General features: G+C 34.3%; 4 protein-coding genes across 4 annotated transcripts in view; 3 read left to right on the top strand and 1 right to left on the bottom strand.

The window, feature by feature from the left end:
- HELRODRAFT_184063 (hypothetical protein) overlaps positions 1-2,317 on the top strand; it is a gene marked incomplete at both ends in the record, with an annotated part of 9,830 nt that extends 7,513 nt beyond the window's left edge. Inside the window, one exon of the mRNA XM_009015354.1 lies at positions 603-2,317. Within this exon, the coding sequence (XP_009013602.1) occupies positions 603-2,317 (1,715 nt within the window). The remainder of the gene's footprint in view (positions 1-602) is intronic.
- A 3,454-nt stretch (positions 2,318-5,771) lies between these two features.
- On the top strand, positions 5,772-9,026 carry HELRODRAFT_184061 (hypothetical protein; the record flags this gene model as incomplete). Its single annotated transcript, XM_009015353.1, has 6 exons — positions 5,772-5,895; positions 6,408-6,448; positions 7,480-7,612; positions 8,068-8,207; positions 8,763-8,873; positions 9,006-9,026. 6 exons carry the CDS (start codon positions 5,772-5,774, stop codon positions 9,024-9,026), a joined length of 570 nt encoding a protein of 189 aa, XP_009013601.1.
- Positions 9,027-14,659: 5,633 nt separating this feature from the next.
- Positions 14,660-16,251, bottom strand: HELRODRAFT_184060 (hypothetical protein; the record flags this gene model as incomplete). The annotated part of the gene is made up of 4 exons (XM_009015352.1): positions 14,660-14,765; positions 15,144-15,307; positions 15,753-15,847; positions 16,035-16,251. 4 exons carry the CDS (start codon positions 16,249-16,251, stop codon positions 14,660-14,662), a joined length of 582 nt encoding a protein of 193 aa, XP_009013600.1.
- Positions 16,252-18,189: 1,938 nt separating this feature from the next.
- HELRODRAFT_184059 (hypothetical protein) lies at positions 18,190-23,762 on the top strand (the record flags this gene model as incomplete). Its single annotated transcript, XM_009015351.1, has 6 exons — positions 18,190-18,239; positions 19,147-19,198; positions 20,018-20,134; positions 21,054-21,368; positions 23,272-23,343; positions 23,454-23,762. The coding sequence occupies 6 exons, from the start codon at positions 18,190-18,192 to the stop codon at positions 23,760-23,762; spliced, it is 915 nt and encodes a 304-aa protein (XP_009013599.1).
- Positions 23,763-26,116: the final 2,354 nt, after the last annotated feature.

The following is a 26,116-nucleotide window of genomic DNA, read 5'->3' as shown; positions in this document are numbered from 1 at the left end:
CAACGCCAAAGTTAACAAGGTCAACGTTCTGGATTTTTTAAACCAAATAAAAACAGACAACAACAACAAACTCAGTCAAGCATCAACAACGCCAACAACGTCAACAAAGGAACTTTCAAAATCAACAACTCAACAAAACAACAAAAACAATTCACCATCAAACAACATCGTCAACACAACAGTGTCTTCATTAACAAAACTTACCAGTTCCACAAGATCTTCCATCTTAAAAAACAACAAACACCCAGCAACAACCGCAACAACACCCACAACATCTCAATCAACGCTCATACAAAGCAGACCAACAATCATTAATTCAACGACATCATCAACAACATCATCAGTTTCAAAAAGAACATCAACTTTTACAATAACAACACCGAAAACAACAACTTCAACGCCAACAACAACATCAACAACAAACAAAACGTTGTCTCCTTTACAGTCATTTCTTACAACGGCAACATCATCAACATTTACAACACCATCAACTGCATGTTTTGCACCGACAACAATACCATCAATGCCAGCATCAACATTGCCAACCATTCAACAACCCTTTAACACTAAACCCTCAACAACGACAACAACAACAACAACAGCATCAACAGCATCAACAACAGCAACATCAGTTTCATTAACAACATCTAGTATGACTGCCACAACAAAAACCACAACAACATCGTCATCAAAAGCACCAACATTGGTTCCAGCGTTTGCCACTGTAGTCAAGAACAACAACATGTTGACAGTTCAAAAAGCAACATCAACAAAACTTGCAAAGCGTTTCAACTGCGTGAAGTTAACTGCAACCACACCAAACGTCGTCAGGAGTTGTAGTAGCAGCAGCAGTAGCTGCTGTGCCGATCAGCTTGAAAACGTGCCTACAAAATATTTAAATAATAGTAACAATAATGAAAATAATAGTAGCAATAATAATAATAATAATAATTATAATAATAATAATAACAACAATGCTAGAATTATAAATAAAAATTTAAATAAATCTTCTAACGATCTCTCAGCCAAATGCCAGAGAAACAGAAATTCAAACAACAGTAACAACAGCAACAACAACAACAATATTACTCACAATAACAGCGTCTATAACAAACAACCGTCAGCAAAATTAGTTCAAAGACCTCAGAGTCTAAACACAAACAACAACAATAACAACAACAAAATTCAGCAAAATACAACAGCAAAGTTCAACACAAACAATTTAATGCCAAACAACAACCCCAACAAAAAGACGCAAAAAACAACAACATCAGCTCTAAATGAATCAATTAGACCATCATCGGCTTCATCAAAGAACAACAACAACAACATCAGCAACAGAATCAAGAGCGCTCCTGCAAATAATGCCAAACTAGCATTAACTAAATTTTTAAAGAGCAACATGGCAGCAGCAAATTACGACAACAATGATTTCAACAATGACAACGAAAGCAACGACGTCAACAACCTCATTGTTGAAAATCATTTTTTAAAACAAGTTGTCTTTGACGCCAATGTCCTGGCAGCAAAACAACAACAACCTCCAATGCACTTGCAACAACTTCTGAAAAACTCCTACCAACATCATTCGCAATACTACCATTTGGATTTTCACCAACAAAGACAACAACAACAACAACGAAGCCTGCAACAGAATGACCCACAACTTCAACACTCGCCATCTTACATGAAAGCCAGAGAATCGGCATCAACAGCATTCTCCGAGCCCACGTATAGCGTCGACGATGACAACCTCAACGATCTGGCTCTGAGAAATAGCAGTTGCAGCAACTTGTTTACATACAGTGATTACAACAACATCAACAACAACATTGTCAGCAACATCAACAACAACAACAAAAACTACAAAAATAATGGCAAAAACGAGAACATCAACGTTAATAACAATAACAACAACGGAAACAAAATCTGCAACATGTTCAGTGGGAATAATATTTGGTCAAACAATGAAGAGAATAAATTTTTAAACAATAGTTTGATCGCGAACAACGCAAACAACAACAATGGAGGTTTTGTAGATAGCAACAATAACATCCACAACAAACTGGTTTCAAGCAAAAGCAAAAATATTCACAACGTCATCAGCAAGTACAATTTCAACAACAACAACATCAGTGATATCATCAACAACAACAACATCAATGATATCATCAACAACAACAACATTAATTATCCTCTGGACAGCACTTTCCCACCGTTCAATTATCCACTGTTAACTTCCTCCTTAAATTTTTCTAGGTTCATTATTTTTGTTACAGCAATTCTTCATTCACTTGTTACGCCACTTGTTTGTTAAATGCAACATGTACATTGCAATGCAGATACACGCGCATACGCAGACACTCACACGCACCAACGCACACGTATAAACAGACACGCACAAACACAAACACACAGGTATACATAGACACGCACGCACACAAACACAAATATAGCTACACGCATTCAAGTTTGTGTTTTTTGCAATTGGCACTCAAACCAAATCGCAAAATTTTGACGTGATGTTTGAGAGTTTCAAAGTTTTCTAGTTATATTTCACACAAAGTCGTCTGAAACAGCATTTGCACGACACAGGCCTCGAACGCACACACATTAAAAACTTCAACAATCAAATTATATCTAACCTACGAACCGACCTACAACCTGACCCACATATTCAGAAATTACTCTGCCGGGTCAGCCAATAAGCATCGAGAGCGAGAACTGGACCAGGTCAGCATGGCGAACAAAGCAACAATGATAGTTGAGAGGCTGTCGGATGAGAACAAGCTGCTGAGGAGGGAGCTGGAGAATTATTACAGGAAGATCAACACGCTGGAGAAGGTTCCTATTAGTGGCTGGTTAAGTGGCTGATCAGCTGATTAGTTGGGTGACTGATCAGCTGATTGGATGGGTGACTGATCAGCTGATTGTTTGGGTGACAAATCACCTAGGTGGTTGGGTGACGGATTAGTCGGTTGGCTTGGTGAGAGATCAACTGATTGGTTGAATGATTTATAAGCTGAGTGATTGGGTGACTGATCAGCTGATTGGTTTGGTGACTGATCAGCTAATTGTCTGGGTGACTGATCGTTGATTAGCTAGTTGAGTTACTGATTAGTTGATTAGTTGAATAACTGATCAGCTGATTGGGTGAGCGATCAGTTAGTTGATTCAACTTGTAGTTTTTTAACGAGAATTTTATCATTTTGATAAAGTTTAAGATAAAAGTCTCGTTAGAAAAAATTGAGAAACTCAACTACAAGTTGAATAATGCCGAAAACGCAGTGATCTTTATAAATAATTGTATTTATGATAGTCTATTTACTGGATTTACTTGTTCGGTTTTGTCAACCACCGGGTTATCGCAGGTTAATTCGTTTTTCTTACTTGCCGAATCCTGCATCTTTTGCAGCTTCATTGATTCATCAAGTTCTGACAGGTTTGTTTGTGGAATCGGGACGTCATAGAATTTCATCTCCTCGATCAAGTCAACGACACTTGGAGTTAATAATAGCCCTTCACAAAGTTTGGGAACAATTGCGCAATATATCTTCACTACTGGCGCAATATTTGTTTGTGTCTTATCCTTACAAGTAGGTTTGATCTGAATCCATACACCTTTCGTATGGTCGAAATGTTGTCCAATTCCCTTTATTGCTATAGTGTCTACCGGCTGTAATTTTAACTGGTAGCTGATCTCTTCACTGATGCAGCATATTTCTGATCCACTATCAATTAACGCCTTTTGATCAATCTCGTCGTTAATATTTACTTCGATGTACTTGCGATCATAAAATTTGTTTGCTTCAATGACAACTTCCTTTGTTCTTATTGGTGATTCGATTTCAACTGGTCTCTGCGTTTTTTTGTCCGTCTCACAGCGCATGACGTTTTTAGTGGCCGTAGGTGTAATTCTATTTTTCCATGTACAGTGCTTTGCAATATGACCAATCTTCCCGCAAGAAAAACAGGTTTGTTTGGGTGAAGCTGATTTGTTGTTGCTACTTCTATACATCTGGTGCTCATTTTCTCGAAATGATTGTATCTGATTGATACTCTCCGGCATACATGTATTGTCGCTCGAAACTTTCATGTTCATGGCAGTTTCATATTTGTCGATCGTTTGTGCCAACACGTCAGGACTCATCCAGGAAGCTGCTTGCTCTTGTGACAAAATAAATTCCAGAGTATGTCTTGATAGCAACTCTTTCATTCTATCTGCACATATCAATTTCATTGCATCTTCTAATCCCGTAATGTTACGGCTTTGAAAATAGTGGTTCAGCGTGCCGTATAATTTCGCCCCGAAACTCGTGTACGATTCGCTTTTCTGTCTTCTCAGGGCAAAGAATTCATCTCTCAATTTTGTCGGGTTCAACCTGAACTCCTGCAGAATGAGTCTTTTAATTTCGCTATAATCCTTCAGACCGTCGGCGGAAATAGTATGTAACCACGTTTTGGCCTTTTCGTTCAAACTCATTATCAACAAATTGGCTTTAATTTCTCCGTCTACGTGATAGTTTCGAAAAATTTTCTCTACGTGTTCAAAGAATGCAGGAATATCTCTTGGCTCTAACGGACACGTTCCTATCAGATGTTTTAACGACTCCGCGAAAAATCGAGTCTGTTGCATTAGTTTTATCGTGTTATTATCCTCACTAGCATCATTGGCCACTCTTCGATTATTCATACCTTCTACCTCTAGTCGTCGAATTTCTAATTCTTGACTCTTAAGCCTGAATTCGGCTTCATCTTTTTCACGCTGTCTGGCCATCTCTGCTTCATCTCTTTCACGCTGTCTGGCCATCTCTGCTTCATCTCTTTCACGCTGTCTGGCCATCTCTGCTTCATCTCTTTCACGCTGTCTGGCCATCTCTGCTTCTTTGAGCTTATATTCCCTCTCATCTTTTTCTCTTTGTCTACCAATCTCCGCTTCTCGAAGCCTATACTCCATTTCTAACTGTTTCCTTTCGTATAAGGTCAATCCACCTTCAGCATCTTTCGACACAGCGCCCTCCGCCGCAACACTGCATGGAGAATCAGCGCTGTCCGCCAAAATTGTGGCCCACGTTTCTAACAGCTGTGATCGGCTCATCAATCGTACACTGGCTTCGTCGATTGATCTCTTCAGTAGCTTCCTTGTTATTTGTTCGTTCGACAGACGTTGTAATTTTTGTTGTTTCATCTTCGTCAATCGATCCATTATAATTCTGAATTCTCAACTTACAACAAACGTACAACAAATGTAACAACTTATAACTAAGTATTTAATTAATCTTTTTATATAAATGTCAAAACGTCCTATTAGTTATTTAATTAATCACCAATTAAATAACTACCCCACTTCTGGTACCAATGTAACGGGTTCGATATTAACTAAACACAACGACAGATATATTATTAATCCTCCTTTATTAAAACCTAACTAAATAATTATTCGAATAAACAAAATTAATGAAAATGCAACAATACAATACTCAATTTTACTAACGTCAACTCCGACCCAAGAGCCACATAAAGGAAAGAGAGCTAACTTATTTGCGTAGGCTATTTATAGGCATGCACGGTGCTCTCTCCTAGGTAAGCGCTTGTACTTTGGTCTAGTAATCGACCCACGTGACCATACGGCGCTCTCTCCTAGGTAAGCACACGTGCTTTGTGCTAGTACTTATTCCACGTGATCATGTAATAGAACAATTTCCATTACATATATATATATATATATATATATATATATATATAAACAGGTGGAAAAAGAGATAGAAAGAATGGGGAGAGCATACGAGAATCTAGTGGAGCACACGGAGAGGAGGGAGTGCCTGGAGAGGATGGTGAGGATGAAGTTGGAGTCGGAAGTGGTGCGTCTCAATGAGGATAACAGGGATTTTAAAGGTACTGGTGATGATGACGATGATGGTGGTGGTGATGATGGTTGCAGTGAAAATTATGACGGTTATATTGATGATTACGAATGAGAAGATGATGGTGATTATTTTGGAGATGAAGATGATAATGACGATGATAGTGATGTTCAGTAGTTCAAACGTGTTTACATCCAGTAAACACACAGAAGATGGTTACTGCAACAGTAATGTTTGTTGTGATTGCTTTTTAGATATAATTTATAGCGGCGAATCAAATTAAACAAAAAAATAACAATAAATTTTTAACAACAACAAACTTTTGCAATAAAAAACATCAACTCAAACAGAATAACGATAACACAAAAAACTAAACACAACAAAAATTCAACAACAAAAATACATCAATATTATGCAAAGAACAACAACAACAGCATCATTAACTACAAGTCATTCATAAAACACAACAACATTAATAACAATAGCAACAACAATAGCAACAACAACAAAAACAGAAGCATTATAACAAATTGCACACGACAGATCAGTTACATCAATGTCTCTCCCAGTTGCATCAACTAAATGTTAGTATCACATCATCACGTACTTCAGCACTTGCATCATTACGCCATCATCACGTACCATAGTAGATCATCATCTGTGCTTTACATTCGATATTTATTCGATTAAATGATTGAATTGTTAAAATTTCAAACGTATTCAATGATGATTGAGTGGTGGACAACATCGGGCTATCGGTACTGACTTAACTGCATAGGGCGTCGGAGTCAAAGGTTTAAAGTGTTTGAAGTTTGAAATTTGTTCATTTATTCAGTTATATTCTAAAACTGATTTTTTAAACTCATGCTGTTGGAAGATATAGAAGCATCAATGAGATCATCTCAAATATTGATTCAATCACTTTTACTCGCCAGCACAGTGGGTAGGATGTATGAATATTCAATTCTTTGACGCTATTTTGAAATTTGCCAACTTTGAAATTTGCATCTTTGCGACGCAGCAAAAACACAAAGCTATTTTTTTCTACAGTCACCAGCAATAAATAACCAATGCACAATAATCCAATCAAATTATATTATCATTTTTTAGTATATTTTAAAACAAACAATATAGAATAATTTAACTATGAAAAACCTTTACATAAGCTGATTTCAAATGTTTTTTGAAGTATTTTCTATTTAGTAGTTGTATTTGAATAAAATTTTAAAGTTAAAATTGAAAAAAATCTGGAAGTCGAAACCAGGTGTCGGAAGTTTTCAATTAAGGGGTGGGAGTGGAACGAAATTTCAGCCGACTCCATCGCCCTGCACAGTACCCGCTGCGATCAACCAATTATAATTCATTATCATTATATTAATTAATTATAATATTATTGTCATATCGTTAACATTATTATTATTAATTAATTAATTAATTAATCATTTATTAATGTTGATGGTTAGGCAAGGTTGCGATTTTTGACGGAGTCAACATTTTATTTATTTTTTCTTATTCACCATAATTGTAGTCACCCTTATATTAATTATCTAAATCACTCACTCAACAACCAACCAACAAACCAACCAACCAACCAACAAACCAATCCATTCACCAGGACTCAATGACGTCACTGAACGCCTCTTCCTCACTATCGTCGCCAGCCGCGTCACCTCTGACGTCATCGTTGGAGCTGCAGCAGAAGGAGCTGCAGAAGAAGGATGTGGTACTGATGAAGTTGCTGAAGCAAAGTGAGTGGAATGCAGATTATCGCCTGATGGTGTTGCTCTTGTTGTTGGTGTTGTTGTTGTTGTATCAGTTTTAGTTAAAGGCATTGTTGCAGTAGTAGTTGTAGTTGTTGTATCAGATGATGTTGCTGTTGTTGTTAGTGTTGTTGGTGTGGTTGTTGTTGTACAGGTGTGGTTGTTGTTGTTCTGGTGTGGTTGTTTTTTTCAGGTGTGGTTGTGGTTGGTGTTTTTGTTGTTTTTGGTGGTTTAGTTTGGATGTGTTGTTATTTAAGCTATCTTAGAATAGTGTTGTTGTTGCTTAGTTGATCATGATCACGTGATATTTTTCTTGTTTAGATAAACATGTAATTTTGTCGACGTTATAGAGTTATTGAACACGTAATATTGTTGTTTTTGTTGTTGTTAAGTAGATGTGTGGCTGTTATTTAACGCTTTGGAACGTACATACATATGCACAGACCGATGTCTGTTGAACGCGAAGAACGAGTTGGAGTACGAGGCCAGTTTGCTGAGGGGCTCGCTGGAGGAGCAGAAAAAACAGATGACCTTCATGCAACTTTCCCTATCGAGACTGCAACAACAACAATTTCTAAATGAAGTTTGTTGTGCATGTTGTGGGGCTGGTTTTATAGTAGTTTGTGTTGTCTGGTTGTTCGTTTGTTGGCTATGAGCATGTTGTTGTTGATGTTGTCAAAACTAATGTTGTAATGTGATTCACAGTTTTGTTCGTGAAAGGATGAGATGAGATGACGTTGTTGAAGTTATTATGAATTATTAAGTTACGTTGAAATCATTTTTAATTTTGATTTATTTATCAGCTAAAAAGCAGTCCGTTCAGACCGAACAGCAACCAACAACAATAGCAACAACACTGCACATCAGCATCAACTATCTCGTACATGAGATCAACGCATCTACTCTGACGATGACATCATCCAATCAACAACATCAACTGACGTTCATGACTACATACTATCTAACAAAATACATGTTCACAAATGACCTTTCGATTTCTTCCAATTTACATCTCCAATTTTGATAGCATTCAGTGCCTCCGACATTATCAAAAAATTAATAACTTCAACATCAAAACCAACATCATCAACACAAACAACAATATTAACAACACGAGTAACAGCCAAATCAACAACAGCCACATCAACAACACAAACAACATCATCACACGCTAGTGTTTATGTTTGTGATAGAGAACACATGCACTAACACACCAGACCAGACGGCCTCCCATACTAACGCTATCAACGTAAGTATAGTCGGTTCATTCTCGCGTAATCAACGTTTAGAAAAAGTTTTGTTTCATTGCTTCCATCTTTTATAGATTATAAATATTATCAATATTTCAACAAAAATTGAAAATTTTTGTTTTTTCCCATAGAAAAGTAGCAATAGAGGGTAGCCAATTTGGAGCTCCTTTTTCACGTGGGTAGCTGCAGGGTCGCTACTTTTTGTGAGCAGCATTAATCAGCCGCCAATCAATTAATCAATCAACCAATTAATCAATCAATTAATCAATCAATTATTTAGGATCTTTTATTTCCTAATTTTCTTATTTATTTGCTGGATTGAGCCGTCGTCTTAAATATTATATATATATATATATACACACACACAAACACACACACACACACATATATATATATATATATATATATATATATATAGGCTAAAAAACAATAATTAGCATAACATAATAAAGATTTTTTATAGTAATCCAAAAAGACTAAGCCTCTGAGTATTTTTAATGTCCCATTTTTGCCAAGTTTGCATAAAAGTTATCAGTTGTTTCGGCGCACATTATTTCATCTCCCAGTTTGTTCCACTCGTTGACAACTTTGTAGCTGAAAAATGTTTGCTTTATCGATCCTGAGTTTTTTTTAATATTTTTTAGCCCCGTTGTTTTACTGTTCATCCTAAGCTCAAAAAATTTTATTGGTTTCAAATCATCTTTCACTGTGACGATTTTGTATGCCTGAATAAAATCTCCTCTTGTTTTTTTTTCTCATGAAGTCAAGCCACAAACTTTGAATCTGAAACTCCTTTATCATTCTCGTTGCACTCTTTTTGAATATTCTCAAGCATATGTCTGTCTTTTTAAATCTGGATTCCGAAGCTGAACACTGTATTCCAACTTAGGTCGAACCATTACTTTACATAGGTTTAATATGACGATCATATCTTTGCTTTTTACTGTTCTATTTATCATACCCAGAATCCTGTTGGCACTTTTAGGAGTGGGTTTTCAAGTTTGAATAATTTTTCCTCGTTGTTTGTACTCATATGTATGACTGCGCATTTGCAGTGTTGATTGCCATCTGCAAATCCTCAGTCCATTTGCATATTTTTGTAGATCGCATGCTGAAATTTCAATATATTCATCGTTGTCTACAACAGCACATACATTATACACAGTAATTAGTGTCATCTGCAAATTTTAAAATTTTAGATTTTATTCCTAGATGAATATCATTAATGTATATTACAAATAGCAAAGGTTCTAATACAAATCCTTGAGGAACCCCACTTGTAATATTGTTCCAGTTTGAAAAGTTTTCACCAGTATCAACTTTTTGCCGTCTATCTTGTAACCATTCAAAAAACCACTTAAATGTGTTTCCTGTGATTTCACTTGTCTCCAATTTAATGCCAAACGTTTATGCGGTACCTTATCAAAAGCCTTTTTAAAATTTAAGTACACAATATCCACTGTCCAAATTTTCATGAACCTTTTCAAAAAGTCAAGCTAATTTGTTAGGTACAAACGCTCATCCATAAATCCATATTGGCTCTTGTATATGATATTATTTTTTGCCAAGTGGTCCACAGTTATCTTCTTAATTATTTTTTTCAAGCACCTTGCCTACAATGCTTGTAAGGCTAATTGGTCTATAATTTCTTGGGTCACAAACATCTCCTTTTTTGAAGAGTGGCACTACGATTGCATTATTCCAACATGATGGTATTTTTCCCATTGTTAACGATTTGAAAAATGTTAACAGTGCTTCTCACAAATGCTGGATAGAGGCCGTCGCTTCCGGGGCATTTACCTTTCTTTAGTCTTTGAAGTTCATCGACTATCTGTTGTTTTGTGATTGTAACATCATCTAAGACAATCATTTCATTTCCATTAAAGTTACTGTTGGGTTTTGGCAGAAATGTAAAGATACAGAACTAAAATAAGAGTAAAGTATATCTGATATTTTTAGTGGTTAGTTCTCAGTTCAAAGGGGGCCTATATTGTCTTTGAAAGTTTACGATTGAGCTTTTCAATATTTCTAAGAGTAATTTTATATTTATTATCCACTTTATTAAAATTAATAAGAAAATTGTTGGTGTTCACGGTGAAGCGTATAGGCCATATTTCGATTTTAATTATCATCAGCTCTTGCAATATTCCAATATCAGCGCGGATGATAAGTAAAATTAAAATATGCCTATACGCTTCACCATAAGAACCAACGTTCTTTTTATTAATATTATTATAATTATTATAAATTGGATAATAATTAAAAAATTAATATTAGATATATTGAAAAGCTCAATCTTAAACTTTCAAAAACTAAAAATTTCGTAGATTTTATAATATATGTATATATATAATATACATGATGTGATGTGATAAAATAGTTTATTCAGCCAAAGCTGAAAGAAACCAGAAACTCTTACGAGCTTGTATGGCTCATCCTAAACCAGAAGTGAAAAAAATCACAAGTTAAAAGAGATAAAATGTCCAGAATAATTGAAATATAAACTAAGCAAAGCATAAACAAAATGAAGCATAATGAAGTATAGATTCAACAATACACACATATTACAGCATAATGTTACAGCATATAAGACTATAATTTCAATCTAGAATTAAAATGTTATAAACATTAAATTATATATATATATATATATATATATATTTATTTATTTATTTATTTATTTATATATATCCAACGCAGTGCAGATGTACTCAGAAGATGTAAATCCACAAGTAACCCAGCCTGAACACTTGAAGTCTGTCTGGGATGATGATGAGGATGACGTTTATGGTAATGATTATATCAGAGCTAATGAAGTTGGTGATGAAGACGATGATGATGGCGATGACATCAAATAGAAAAAAAACAACAGCAGATGAAGAGAGCACCAGCATTAATGGAGAGCAACAGAGAATAACGTTGAAGATGACAGCACGGTGGTGATGATGGAAATTAAAAAGAAAAAAAAAATTTGAAACCAACCGGAGGATAAATAAAGCGATGAAGTCCATGGTTGATGATGATGCAAAAATAAAACTACCAACAAAAAAAAAATAAAAAAAAGAAATTGATAATGATGATGACAACGATGAGGATGACGGTTATCTTATAATAGTGATGATGATGATAATAAGAATGATAAACAAAGCGCCGATAATGATAATGATGATGATGATGATGACGCAACTTCGCAAACAAACAATTAATGATAGCGTTGGAATGTTTAAATGTGGTATGTTATGATGTTCATGCAGGCCATCTTCCTGTTACATCTTCATCACCATCGTCAGCATCATCATCATCATCATCATCGACAATCATCATCACTATCTTTATTGTAGACACTCTCATCTTCAGTACCGTCATCATCACTGCCCATCTATAGTTCTACTCATCATCATCACTATTATAACCATCACTACCGCCATCACTACCATCATCATCATCATTCCCATCATCATCGTCATCCTCATCATCTTCATTCTCATCATGAACACTGCTATTATCGTCATGGGTATCCACAACAGTAACATCATTATCATCATAAACGTCATCACCATCATTATCTTCATCTTCATCATCATCTTTATCATAATCTTCATCATCATCTCTATCTACCTCCTCACCTGACAACAACCAATATTTTATTTATTTTTGTAATAATCGTTTATTTCCATGACATCGTCACCACCACTACAACCCCAACCATCAAGAGCACACCTCAATCATATCGCAATATGTATCATAAAAATACACACTCCTATTTATAGAACTGCTCCATAAATAAATTAATAAATTAAATTAGTTTATTTATAGATTAATTTAAATACAGAATAAATTTTTTTATAATTTTCTTATTAATCTGTTTATTTATAAAACAAACTAAAACTCTTTTCTAAGTTATCAAAATGAATGACAAAACAAATAAATGAATGAATGAATGAATGAATGAATGAATGAATGAGTGAGTGAGTGAATGAATGAATGAATGAGCGAGCGAAGAATGAGCGAAAGAATAAACGAAAGAATGAATGAATATTATTAACTGAAAAATATAAAAAAGATAGGTAATAAAAATAAATGTAACTTCTTGAAATGAAATGACTTCTTAATATTTACCTCTGTTATCACATTTCGTGACTTATATCTCTATAATTGAAATCGAAAGTGGAGATGGATTTGTGGTGATGGATGGATGGATGGAGTGTGTGTGGATGGTATGAGATCATTTGTATTGCAAACGTATCAATTAATGTATTACATATATATATATATATATATATATATATATATATATATATATATATATATATATATATATATATATTTATAATCATTTATTCACATAATTGTCTATTATATAGTTTTATTTATAACACTGGTCAGACATAGAGCACCCACAACAAAACCACATAAGTCTTCGTTCAAACAAAGTCAATTAAAATACGCACATACAAACTCACATATGCTAATGTACTCGTGAACACAAAAAAACACACAAACACACACAGAAACACACAAACACACACAGAAACACACAAACACACACACGTTACATATTCAACGAATCATACGCACATACGTACACAGACGGACATACAAAATCATACCACTTGAAAAGACGTATTTTTAAAAAACCTACAATAAATAAACTTACAAACGTTGAAAACACAATCCCACAAACGCAGATCAACAAAAAAATCCACACACAAACATGAGCATCACATATGTGCAATATGTACAGTATAAATTTATTTATGAATTTATTGAAAAAAAAATTCTTCCGAATGTTTTGCTATTGACTACTAAATAAAAACAACTATAAAAAATTATAAAATCGATCAACAACAATGCGGCCACAATTTTGTTTCATTCAGTCTCTCACTCTCTCTCTCTCTCTCTCTCTCTCTCTCTCTCTCTCTCTCTCTCTCTGCTCTCTCTCTCTTCCTTGACTTTTTCTCCCTCTCACTCTTTCTCTCTCTCTCTCTCTTTTCTCATCACTCAGTTCTACAAAAAGTTAATTAATCTACCAGCTTTGCAAAAACTTAAAGTAGCAAGTAACACGGTAGGTGCGTTCGTTCGAACGAACATGCGTATCTACGACTGTTGAATGCTGTGTGTGCTGTGCATGCATAGGTGTGTGAGTGTACGTTTCTATGCATGTATGTATGCTTACTTATGCGTGTGTATGTATATCTGCTTATTACTAAAAAGTGAGAGTTAGGAAAAAATGATTTATGAAAAGATGATTTTTTGTTAGACATCTTACGGAGCGACCAGGAAGAGGAAACTATCAAAAACTTTCAATACATAGATGATGGTACGCTTAATTTAAAGCAGGCATTGATTGTTGGGTGAACAACAATCAATCAACAAATCAGCTATGCTAGCAAGCCTGACAGCATGCTCTCTGAATAATCTTCAAAACAGCATTACTGCTGCTACTACTACCGGAAGTCCACCGGAATCCTGAATTGTAGGATTTTAGTTTCCGGTCATTAGAAACTTTCGAAGTATGTGGGCAGTGCCGAGTAGAGCTATCTTCTGCACTTGTGCAGCACTTTCCTTTCAAGGCAGTTCATCGAGATATTTCTGCTGCCCATGACGTACTATTCCCAATGCACCAACTTCGATTGCAATCACGTCTGTTTTTGTGTTTTCAAGGTCTTTATATTTGCTTAGTTTTCAACTTCCTTTGTGGCAAGATTCGTGACATCGGGGACAGCAACATCGATAAGGAACCTTTTTTTTGTTACTTCAATCGTGGTGTATGATATCTGGCCGGTTAGCCCAGATACAACGGTCGGTGTTTATAGCCATGTCGTACTTTTTCTTTCTCGTGCCTCATCCTTTCAGGACATTGGCGACCATCGACCTCCACTAAACCCGATCTTCAACATTTTGTAATATTTGAAATGTGGTGATATTCAACAAGTGAAACAAGGACTTCACGAATGTGAATCGTTGTTGACCGTGATCTTTTTTCCCTGCAATCTTTCCAGTAGTTGTTAGATTTTCCATTCTTTACTTGCGCATGATGTGACCAAAAAACTTTAACTGCCCTCGTCGGATTATTAGTAAAAATTTCCTCTTTTCAATAACCAGACTGTTTTAATACATCCTCATTTGAAGTATAAGAGGTTCAACTAATTTTCTTAATTTTTCTCAAAAACCACTTATCAGCAGTGTTATTCTTTTTTTCCATTTCTTTAAAAATTGTCTAGGACTCATAGCCGTAAGTTAGCACAGGAAAAGTGTAACACTCTAACAGTTTTAATTTTGTTGATAATCTAATTTTACTGTTGGTGAGGACGTTTTTCATTTTAGAATATGCATTTTTCGTCATAGCTATTCTTCGTTTGATGTCCACATCACATTTACAATCTGAGGTAATCAGACTTCCGAGATAATTGAAGCTGTTGACTTGTTTCACCTGTTTACCATTAATGATTATGGAGCAGATTGGGGCGGTTTTGCTTTTACTGATAACCATGCACTTTGTTTTGTTGATGTTAATTTGCAAGCCTTTTCTTTCACTTTCAAAAACCAGTTTGGAAACAATTGTTTGCAGTTTTTTCAATGAATCTGCTATAAGAACTCTATCATGAGCATATCTTACATTTTTTATACTCACGCCTCTAATGGATATTTCAGGTAGATCTTCTATTTTTCACAGGATGATTTCACTATAGAAATTGTACAGTACATGTACAATCATATTTCTTGCCTTTTCTCCGGACTCTTCCAAGAGATCCTATTGTGTCGATGCATATATTCCTTTTGCACTAGTTTTGTCCATTCAGCCACAATGTGGTTAACATGCTCCTCCTGCTGTTGACACAGCCTAGGTTTACTGTTGACATCCATGTTAAGAACACGTTTTTTGATGTTATCGCGTATTTAATGCCTGATCTTGAGCTGCTATAAGGAGACTTTGAGTCCAGAGCTGTATAGCCATCAAAATGTCTGTTTTCTGTTTACGTAGTTTTTTGTATGTTTCGTTGTAGAACTAACCGTGTAATGGTTTTGATGATTAGATTTTGATTTTCGCATCATTGAGTGGGTTTTTAAGCCTGAACTTAACTAGTTGAAAGTCTTGGTTAGTTTCCGATGGCATGTACTTAACCCTCATTTGTTCGCTTTTATGCAGAATGAAGTACTTTCTCTTTTCTTTTCATGGCTGAAAACTAGTTTGATATATTTATCAGATTTTTGCGTGATGTATTCACTGACACCAACGACTGCACGTTTGTACGCGCTTTCTGGTTCTATTAGTCTACGGTCTCCACTGTTTCTGGATATATAGAAACGGTCAATATCAGCTTTTGGGTGTAAAAAACCGTATTTTGTTAATAATGTTCTGATCTTTCTGTCCATATTCTGAATTTCGCTTTCTCTCTAGTCAACGATTCCAAAACTGTATTGGTATTATTATTGTTATTATAAAAATCTCATACAAAGTGACAAAGAAAATGTTTTTCAAGGGAAAGACGTTCAATAATTAACAATTAGCATTTATCAATTTTAAATTATTTTTTATTAATTATTCATAATTTGTCATTAGTTATTCACTATTTATCATTATTTATTTTTCACTAAATTTTATACAATACAATACAATATTTTATACAATAAAACGCCTCAAAGAAAAAAAAAAAGGCTCAGGAACCGTGAAGAATCAAAAAAAAGACTCATCGAGCACAGCCACCTTTCAATCGACAAAAAAGAATAAAAAAATACTAGTCTTAAAATTACAAATATGTATCTAAGTTTGTACGAAAATGTTATTAACACGTTGGGGAGAAAAATACAATACTAAAATTACTAGAAAGTTATAAAATTTGTTCAAGAATGACATTATCACTAAGAACTAAACCAAAATACAAGTAAATATTAAATATTAAGCAAAATAAAAGATACAGTTGATTAGTACATAAATTCATGTAACAAGAACTTAAACGCACTATGAAAAAATTTTAATATTTCAATGATCCAACGTAAGTCAATTAAATCACTCAAACCAGAAACACACCCCACACGATACCACTACCAGCAACGATTCAATCATCATTATTTAAACACATTCACAAGAAAAACATAACATTAAGTATATAGCAAATATTCATCGACCCAATATTATCAATTCAACCACATAAACCAGAAACTCGCCACTCTTAGCCCAACTAGCAACCACTTAGTCATACTAAGAATCCACGCACAGAAAACCTCGCATACATTAAGTATACGGCAACCAATCAGCGAACCAACACTACCAATCTTACTACATTAACCAATCCATTAATAATGAATACATACAAAAACTTGTTTAAAATTAAGTACAATGTATGAAGTTAATTAATTATAAATTGCAACCCTCACGGAGGCTTGTTATTAAGGATGAACACTTTCAATCGCTTTTCAAAAGGTAGCAAACCTTTAATGTTTTTAATGTCAGCTGGAATAATATCATCCCAAATTTTTGGAGCAGAATAAAACAGGCTCACTTTAGTCAATTTTAGTCTTGCATTGTGGATATAGAACAAGTTTGCTGGTCTTGTAATTTTGCTTTTTATATTGCTTTTTAAATATAAACAATTATTAAAAATGATGGCAACAAGTTGTTAAGGTATTTATATACAAAAATAACAGCAAAATAAACATACAGTGATTAATAGTAAGTCTACCAGCTGTAGAAACTAAATGTTGAGCATGAGAATTGTAGTTTAACAAATACAATATTCTTACACATTTTTTTGACATACTAATATCTGAATAATTAAATACTTGAAACTAGTGCCCCAAATAAAGACGCAAATAACATAAGTAGAGGTGAAAAAACAAAAATACAATGATTTTAATGTTGAATAGTTTAAATTATGTTTTAATTTATACAAAATACCCAGAAATTGATTAATTTTTTTGAGAACAAAGACAATATGGAATGACCATCACAAATTACTTTGTAGTTAAATTCCTACAAATTTAATTAAATCAGCACGCAAAATATCAAGATTGATCAAATTAAGTTTCAAATCATGAGGCCCTTTTGTTAGAATTGTTGGTCCAAAAATCGTGTCAGCACATTTTTCAACATTAATTGCCAGGCGATTCATCTTAAACCATTCATCAAATTTTGAGATCTCTGATTTTATCAAAACATTGTCTTCATTCAAGTTTCGATAAGTATTATAAATTTGTATCATCAGCAAAGAAGAGGTTGACAGTTTATGAAAATTTTGGCAAATCATTAATGAATAAGAAAAAAGAAGCGGTTCAAGAATGGAACCTTGAGGAACTCCACCATTTACTGATAAAATGGAGGAGCTAGAACCGTTCACGTGTGCATATTGTGATCTATCAGAGAGGTAAGTAGAGAACCAATCCAGTACTTGTCCACGACAGTCATATTGAAACAATTTATTTAAAAGCAGTTCATGGTTGATTGGGTCAAAAACTTTAGATAAGTCATTTCCTTACTTTCAAGACCTTTCAAAACCAGTTGGGCAAATTTAAGAATGGCTGGATCAGTTGAGTTTTGCTTTCTAAACCCATACTCTGATGGTTACTTAGAATATTACAACTGGAAATAAACGCAGTTAATCTGTTGAAAACTGCTTTTTTAGAACTTTTGAAAAAGGGGAAAGTAAAGAAATTGGCCTATAGTTTCCCATCAAATCTACCAACACCGATGTTATAGCTTTAAAAATCTCTATATCTCCAACACCGTGTTGTAGTTTCCACATTCAACATTCAACATTTCCGATAGACTACACAACTACTTCAAACGCAAACTAAGTTGAACGTTTATTTTAATACCAGCAGTAATAGAAACAACAAATTAGTTTAAATAACTACATAAATCACATTTAAGACTTCGCATCGAATTTCACTTTTAGTTCAACTGTTATCACTCAAATATCTGCGTTTTGGAAGAATTCAAACCTTTTAATGTAGAGAGAGCATGTATTGTGTTTTCATTGTTGGAAATAACCAATTTCTCTAAAAGTTATTCACACGATCAAAAACTTTCCATCCACGCAACTAAATTTTTAACTTTAAGAATAACGATAGTTGCCATTTTTTCAATTAAATTGTTACTATCCAATAAAAACTTGAAAACATCGATTATTTCATTAACCTTGTCTTGTTTGGTGTTCATACGAGTGAAAAATTTCGGTTTTTCCATTTTTAGAATTTCTAATTCAGAAAGTAAAATTTTCTTTCATGTGAGAAATTATTTATTAAAAATTTTTTTAAATTTTCACTATCAAGACAACGAATTATCATTCAGAATCCAAATAAATTCAGAAACAATTTAACGTGGGTTAGTCACCATTTTTCCAAAGACCAAATTTATTATTCCTCATTAATTATTCATTATTCATCATTAATTATTTCTCATTAATTATTCATCATTAATATTTCCACAGAAAATATTTTTTTATTTCTCAAGAAGTTGTCTAGGAACATAATCACCAAGTATCACCAAGATAAAAATCACCAATTAATATCTATGGATTGCATTTCTGTGACATTTTTAGGGCATATATGGTAATAAATAAATTTAATTTGAATGTTAATATAACAGATATTCTCACAATCCAAAGATTACAAATATAGCAAAGATAACAATAAACGTATAAAAAAAATATAGCGCAATTTGATCATTCCGGCAGTTATAAGAATATTGTGGCTGCTGTTGTTGTTGTGGGTGTTGTTGTTGCATGTAGATTTTCTGTTGATGATGTTGCTGTTCAAAAATGTTTTGTGGCTGATGTTGTTGTTGGTGCTGTTGCTGTTGTTGAATTATATTAGGCTTTTTTAGTTGCAGAATGTTGTCGTTTGTGGTAAAAATATTACCAGTTTGAGCTGCTTGGTTTGTTTGGGCAGCATCCGACTAGACTTTTGTTTGCTGTTCTTTGCTAAATTCATCATAACAACAAAAACAACAATTAATATTATTATTATAACCATAATAAAAACATTAACAATAATAAATTTACAGTTACAATTAACAACACAGAACAGCACTACACTACACAACAGTGGCACAGCAGCAGAACGGCGTCTAATGCTTCAATCATATCAAACTCTGTGAACACTTTTTTTAAAACCCAATGCCTACCACTTCCCACTCATGCAGATACGGATGAAGAAACTTTCTATATCAAAATCTTGTATGTCGGCACGTTTGCATACTCGTAATGACGAAATCGTAAAGAGAGTTTGCGAACATAACCACGCAGGAAATGCTGCTCGGGTCAAAGTTGTTTTGGTTATGAATCAAATAAAAAATTATGTTTGAGAAACGCAGGATGTTCCTCAACCAATTATCACCAATTCTTTTATTGACCTTTCAAAGGTGGCCTCTGGCCAAATGCCAAATACATTTTAATATTTCCACACTTAAAAAGACTTTTCGAAATACCAGGCGTTTTGCTGATCATGCACCACCGAATCCAAACTCTTTGGCGAACTTAGTCATCTATAATGACTATTAAATTACACACAATGATAATTGTGTGTAATTTGATATTCATTATTTTTTTATGTTTGATAGCAATGATGGTCCTTACCGAATTCTCATTTTTTCAACTCAGCAAAATATGCAGCTTCTTTGACACTCTGAAAATTTGTACGCTGATGGAACTTTCAAAACTGTGCCCTACTTGTTTTATCAATTGTACACTCTTCATGGAATCTGCAACGATCGCGTCATTCCTGTTGTGTTTGTTTTATTGCCATCAAAAACAGAAGAAACATACAATCGGCTATTCCAACAGCTTAAAAATTTGCAACCCATTTTAGCTCCAACCTCAATTACATCTTATTTTGAAACAGCCGCAATTAACGCTTTTTACGATGTATTTTCAAAATCACAACAGAAAGGATGCTTTTTCCATTTTGGTCAATGCCTGTGGCAAAACGTTCAAACAAACGGCCTTCAACATAATTACAAACATCTCAAATAAATCACGTTTTTTCAAAACTTTGAATTCTTTTGTATAAAAGCAAGAAAATTATTTTCATATTTATCAATATGCATTTTATTATTATTTATTATTGATATTATTATTAATTATGCGTTTTTTTGATAGGTATAAAAATGATCCGGAATTCGCTCTCAAAATACGAATGTTCACCCAAATGGCATAATAAAAAGTTTTGAACAACTATAGGAGGATTTTCCAGTGGAAGCTCAACCGGTTTTAGACAATTTGGAGGACACTTGGATTGGAAGACCTAATCGGTGTCAACAACGCAAATCTCCACGTTTTTCATACGACCTGTGGAACTGCTACAATGCAGCTCTCAACGGCTTGCCAAAAACCAACAATTCCTGCGAAGAGTGGCACAGAGCCTTTAATGAGTTAATTGGAGCTAGCCATCCAACAATATGGAAATTCATTTCATCTTTGAAAGACGAACAAGCTTCAAATGAAGGAAAAATAGAACAGTATGTTGCTGGTGCCAAACCGCCTCCAAGCAAAAAGGTTTATCGAGACACGGCAGTTCGAATTGAATTCGGCGTATAGTGCAAGGTTGCAATAACCGTGATAGAGTGGATTATCTTTGTGGATTGGCCTATAATTTTATTTTCTAGGCGCACTGATTAGTCTTTTTCTTGACATTCTTTTGCATAATAAACGCATTTTTTCACAATGGTTGCAAAATAAACTCATTTTTGAATTGTTTTAAATTACATTGCAAAAAAGGTGATGAATTGAAAAATCCTCAACAGTGGCGTTCCTTGGGTTTTTGAAAACCGGAGTGGAAATATTTGTGTGGCCGTTTAATTATTTAATAACCAATGTCAAATTCGTTTACTTAAATTATTGTTGATAATTTTGGGTGACCAGCTGCGGTAGGCTCAATTCCTATCGTTCAATATAATACTAATTGCTAACTATCGTTTAATCGTTAAAATGCCAAAATCTATTCATCATTTAGCCTAATTTGTCAATTAATTGCCAAAATTGATTTATTATTTGGCTTAATTAATTTATTTATTGATTAATTGGTACAGTTGTTGGTGTCGTGTTCGATTCCAGACCTTCGTTCTGTCGTTCAATCAACAATCTATTAATGAATGTTTGAAAATATTTTACATTTCAACTCTTTTTAATGAATTTCGTCAAATTTCAACTTGAATTTGAATGAATTTCAAGCTAATTGCACTTGCTCGGCTATCGATCGAAACCTCTACGAGAATGTCTACAGAAAACGGTCGGCACTAATATTGACAGGACCGCTCGATACGCCTTCCTCGATTGTCAAATACGTGGCCATCAAGATTTTATTTTAACAACGAATCACCGCCAAAATTAACAATAATATGTATTTATAATATACAACATTAATGTGGTGTGTAATTGCAAAAACTGCAACTTCAGATTAGCCTCACGATGAATTTTCCCGCACGATGAATTTTTCCACGATGAATTTTCCGGGCACCAACCTCACTTACCATCAGCAGCACCAACTTCTTTCTTCTAATTCAACCAATCCATCATGAAAACAAATATTTACTTTTCAGCTCGCTTTCTCTCTCAGTTGTGGCATTTGGGAGTGATACATCAATGAGTTGGAGCACACTGTCAACCACAACAACAACAACAACAACAACACCATCAACAAAAAACTATTTGAATCTTCTGCGTCTCATGGAGGTTGAGCAGTTGGTTCCGTGCATTTACGTTTTATTGGATCAACTCATCATATATCATTGTATCATCCGTGAACATTTCTATTTTAGACTTACAGATGAATTCTTCTCTCTACTCCCATTTTCTTAAATATTTTCTCAGCAATTGCACAGATCTTATAAATATATATATTTAGGTTTTTGCACATTAACAAATTGTTTAAAGTCCAGTACCTGAATTTTCGATGACATGAATAAAAAACATTAATGTTCTTTATTCATGACTTTAAACAATTTGTTAATGTGCAAAAAACTAAATAAAACTCCAAACGCTTAAGTTTGTTCAGTGTTTTTCATTATATGTAGAAAAATATAAATATATAATAAAGTTATTCTATTTAAAAGCGTAATACAGTTCAGCAGATAACTCGGTTTCTGCTTTGACTACCAACTAAACTACATTTTAACAAATTTTTATTCAATCGCTAGTTGAATAAATATTTTGGTAAGATACTGTCGAAAAATTGTACAACTGATGGTGAAGTAATCTCTTCCTCTATCTTTCTCAGGGAATTTTATTTATGGTCCGACAATAATTTTGTGTATGTTTTTATCGTGAGTTCGACCAGTCCCGCGTAAAAATATTCGATAACAATTTTATTAATCGACGGAAGTAAATGAAAAGGAATTGAACTAAATGAACTCTAGAATAATGTAAAAAAAATAATGTCAATGAACAAACTGGAATACAGGAATTAGAACTTCTTCTTGTTGGGTCTTCGACTTGGGATATGTTTCTTGCCGTTCAATCGTACAACCTCGACGTGTGTGACCGATGGTGGTGTTGATACAACTCCGGGAGATAAATGAAATGAATGAAGAAAGATTACAAAAATAGGAGTCTATGAAAATTCCAAGCTGCGTCCACAAATAGGACAACAAAAACAAAAGAAGGAGGCGGATTCGTTTTCACAGAATCCAAGGCCTGTTTTCACTGGGCCTGTCAGTCAGTCGGTCGGCTTTCGCACTACCCTGGCCTGTTTTCACTGGGCCGTCAAGTTTGGTCGGCTTCCGCACAACCAACACAAAACAACAAGAGTCTCCAATGCCAATGAGCATAGAGTCTCATACCAAATCCACTTTTGAGAACTTAAGACGTTTCCGAAAACCAGAGACCAGAATAGGCACTGATTATTCGAAGCTGCCTAGTCAACCCAGTGCGGACTCTCTGCCCTTCTTCTAATATAAGATAAAAAAAACTCTATATCAAAGCAAAATTAGATTTTGTTTCGGGTGTTTTTAAACATAAAAATTTCCAAGGTATGTCCAATTAATTAAAAAAAAACTACTAATTAAATTTTAAAATAATTTGTAATAAATTGTGACGTCATCTAAATTGCAAAACAAATAAAAAATCGTCTAGCCCCCTATCGATTAAATTAACTTGCATCATGCCCCCTATCGAGTGAATAATTTTGCATCAAGCCGCCTATCGAGTGACTTAATTTTCCGTTGAAAGACTGAAGTATTTTTAGTCAGTATTATTTCATAATTCTGACAATACGTATTTTCTTTCTATTTAAAAACTGTTTTCTATATTTTAATTGGCGCTAAAATACTTTCCAAAGTGTTATTTTTTAAATATGCTATATTATTTAGAAGTTGTTGTAGTAGTAGTAGTAGTTGTAGTAGTAGTAGTAGTAGTAGTTGTTGTAGTAGTAGTAGTAGTAGTAATGCTAGAAGTAGTAATGCTGTTCTGGAGTTTATCCAGAGAGCACGCTGTCAGGCATGCTAGCACAGCCAATTCGTTTATTGAATGTTTTTCATCCAACAATCAATACCTGCTTTAAAATTGTTTATTGATAGTGCCTCAACAAGTTCATTTGGTAATGAGTTCCAATTTGCCACTCTGTTGAATAAATAATTTTCTCTGCCTCTATGTCTTGTTAATTCTTTAAAATATTTCAAACTGTGACCTTGCGTTTTTGGTTTTGACCATATAACTAGAATAAATATAACGGCCTTCGCTCACTTTCAACGGTCAAACAAGGAGCTTACTTCCGGAGGGGAGTTGTAGGGTGATTTTTTATCGTTCGAGTCAAAAGCTAGAGGAGGCCTATTTACCAATATACAACACTTTCTTATGGGTTGAGGCAGTGATATGCAAAGAATCTCAATTTTTCATCTTTCAATTATTTTCGGTAATGTCGATTGAATTTTTTTAAACTTATACCTGAGGAACACCACTAAAAATTTCAGCCCAGTCAGAAATGGTTTCACCTTGAACAATTCTTTGTCTTCCGTTTTTAAAAAACGATTCAATCCATTTATACACCAATCCATCTATTCCATATGCCTTTAATTTAGCTAATAATCTTTTGTGTGGAACAGTATCAAATGCCTTGGCCTAATCAAGCAGGACTAATCCACAGGAATAGAATTATCCAAATTAAAGGAAATAAAATCAAGAGTTTCAAGTAGATTTGTAGCGCATGATTTGCCCTCAACAAAACCATGTTTTGTCCTACAATTATTTTATTCCTGAAAAAAATGATCTTCTACCCTTTTTAGAATAATACTTTCCATTATTTTACACGGAACTGATGCTGAAAAAACCGGGCGTTGCTACAGTTATGTCGCCGTTTTTGAAGATTGGTGAAACGTTTACCGATCTGAACTGAAGTGGAAATGGAAATTACTCGATCGATGGATAAACTGACTAAGGACGTAAATAATTTTACCAAAGCATATATTGATGATGTTGCGGTTTTTTTTCAGACTTGGGAAGAGCACATACAACATTCTACAGATGTTTCTTACCGCGGTGGACAAATCGGGTTTAACATTTGATATAAAAAATGTCGATTTGCGAGGAGAAGATACCCTTTTTGAGACATGTAGTGGGATCAGAAAAAATCGATATTGATCCAACGAAACTACAAAACTACCGACAACGAAAAGGGAGGTAAGGAAATTTTTAGGATTCTTCAATTACTTCCAGAGTTTCATACCACAGCTCGCCAAACGGCTTTCCAGCATCACCAATTTAACCAAATGCCGAGCAGGTAATTTTATCCAATAGACGGAAGAACATTAGATGAGGCTGGACGAAATTACACAGCAATTACGGAACGTAACTAATTTATATACCATCGACAACACACGTACATTTGGTCTGATCGCGGATGCTAGTGATCACACAATTGTTTAGTACATCTAGATAACATGGCAAAAGAAAGATCATTTGCATCGCATGTAAAAAGTTATCTGATGTACAACGAAAGTGGGCAACCATTGAGAAGGAGGCATATGCCACACTTTGGGCGATACAAAAATTTCGAAGCTGAATTTGTCTGTCTCCGATCCACGTTTATACAAATCATAAACCACTAACCTATTTGACAGAAACTGCTCCAAAGAATTCAAAATTGATGAAGTGGGTGCTAGCTCTGTAGGAATACCATTTACACATCAAATACCGGGCTGGAAATAAAAACATCGCAGACATACTTACAAGGATGATGGTGAAAAAAAGTTGGCTGATGAGGAATGCCAATAGTATGAGAATGAATATTCCACCACATGAAATTTTTAACT

This window comes from Helobdella robusta (assembly GCF_000326865.2).
Source record: "Helobdella robusta unplaced genomic scaffold HELROscaffold_150, whole genome shotgun sequence".
In the NCBI taxonomy this organism is placed as follows: Eukaryota; Metazoa; Annelida; class Clitellata; order Rhynchobdellida; family Glossiphoniidae; genus Helobdella; species Helobdella robusta.
The sequence above is the reverse complement of the archived record's forward strand: the minus strand, read 5'-3'. Positions and strand labels throughout refer to the sequence as shown.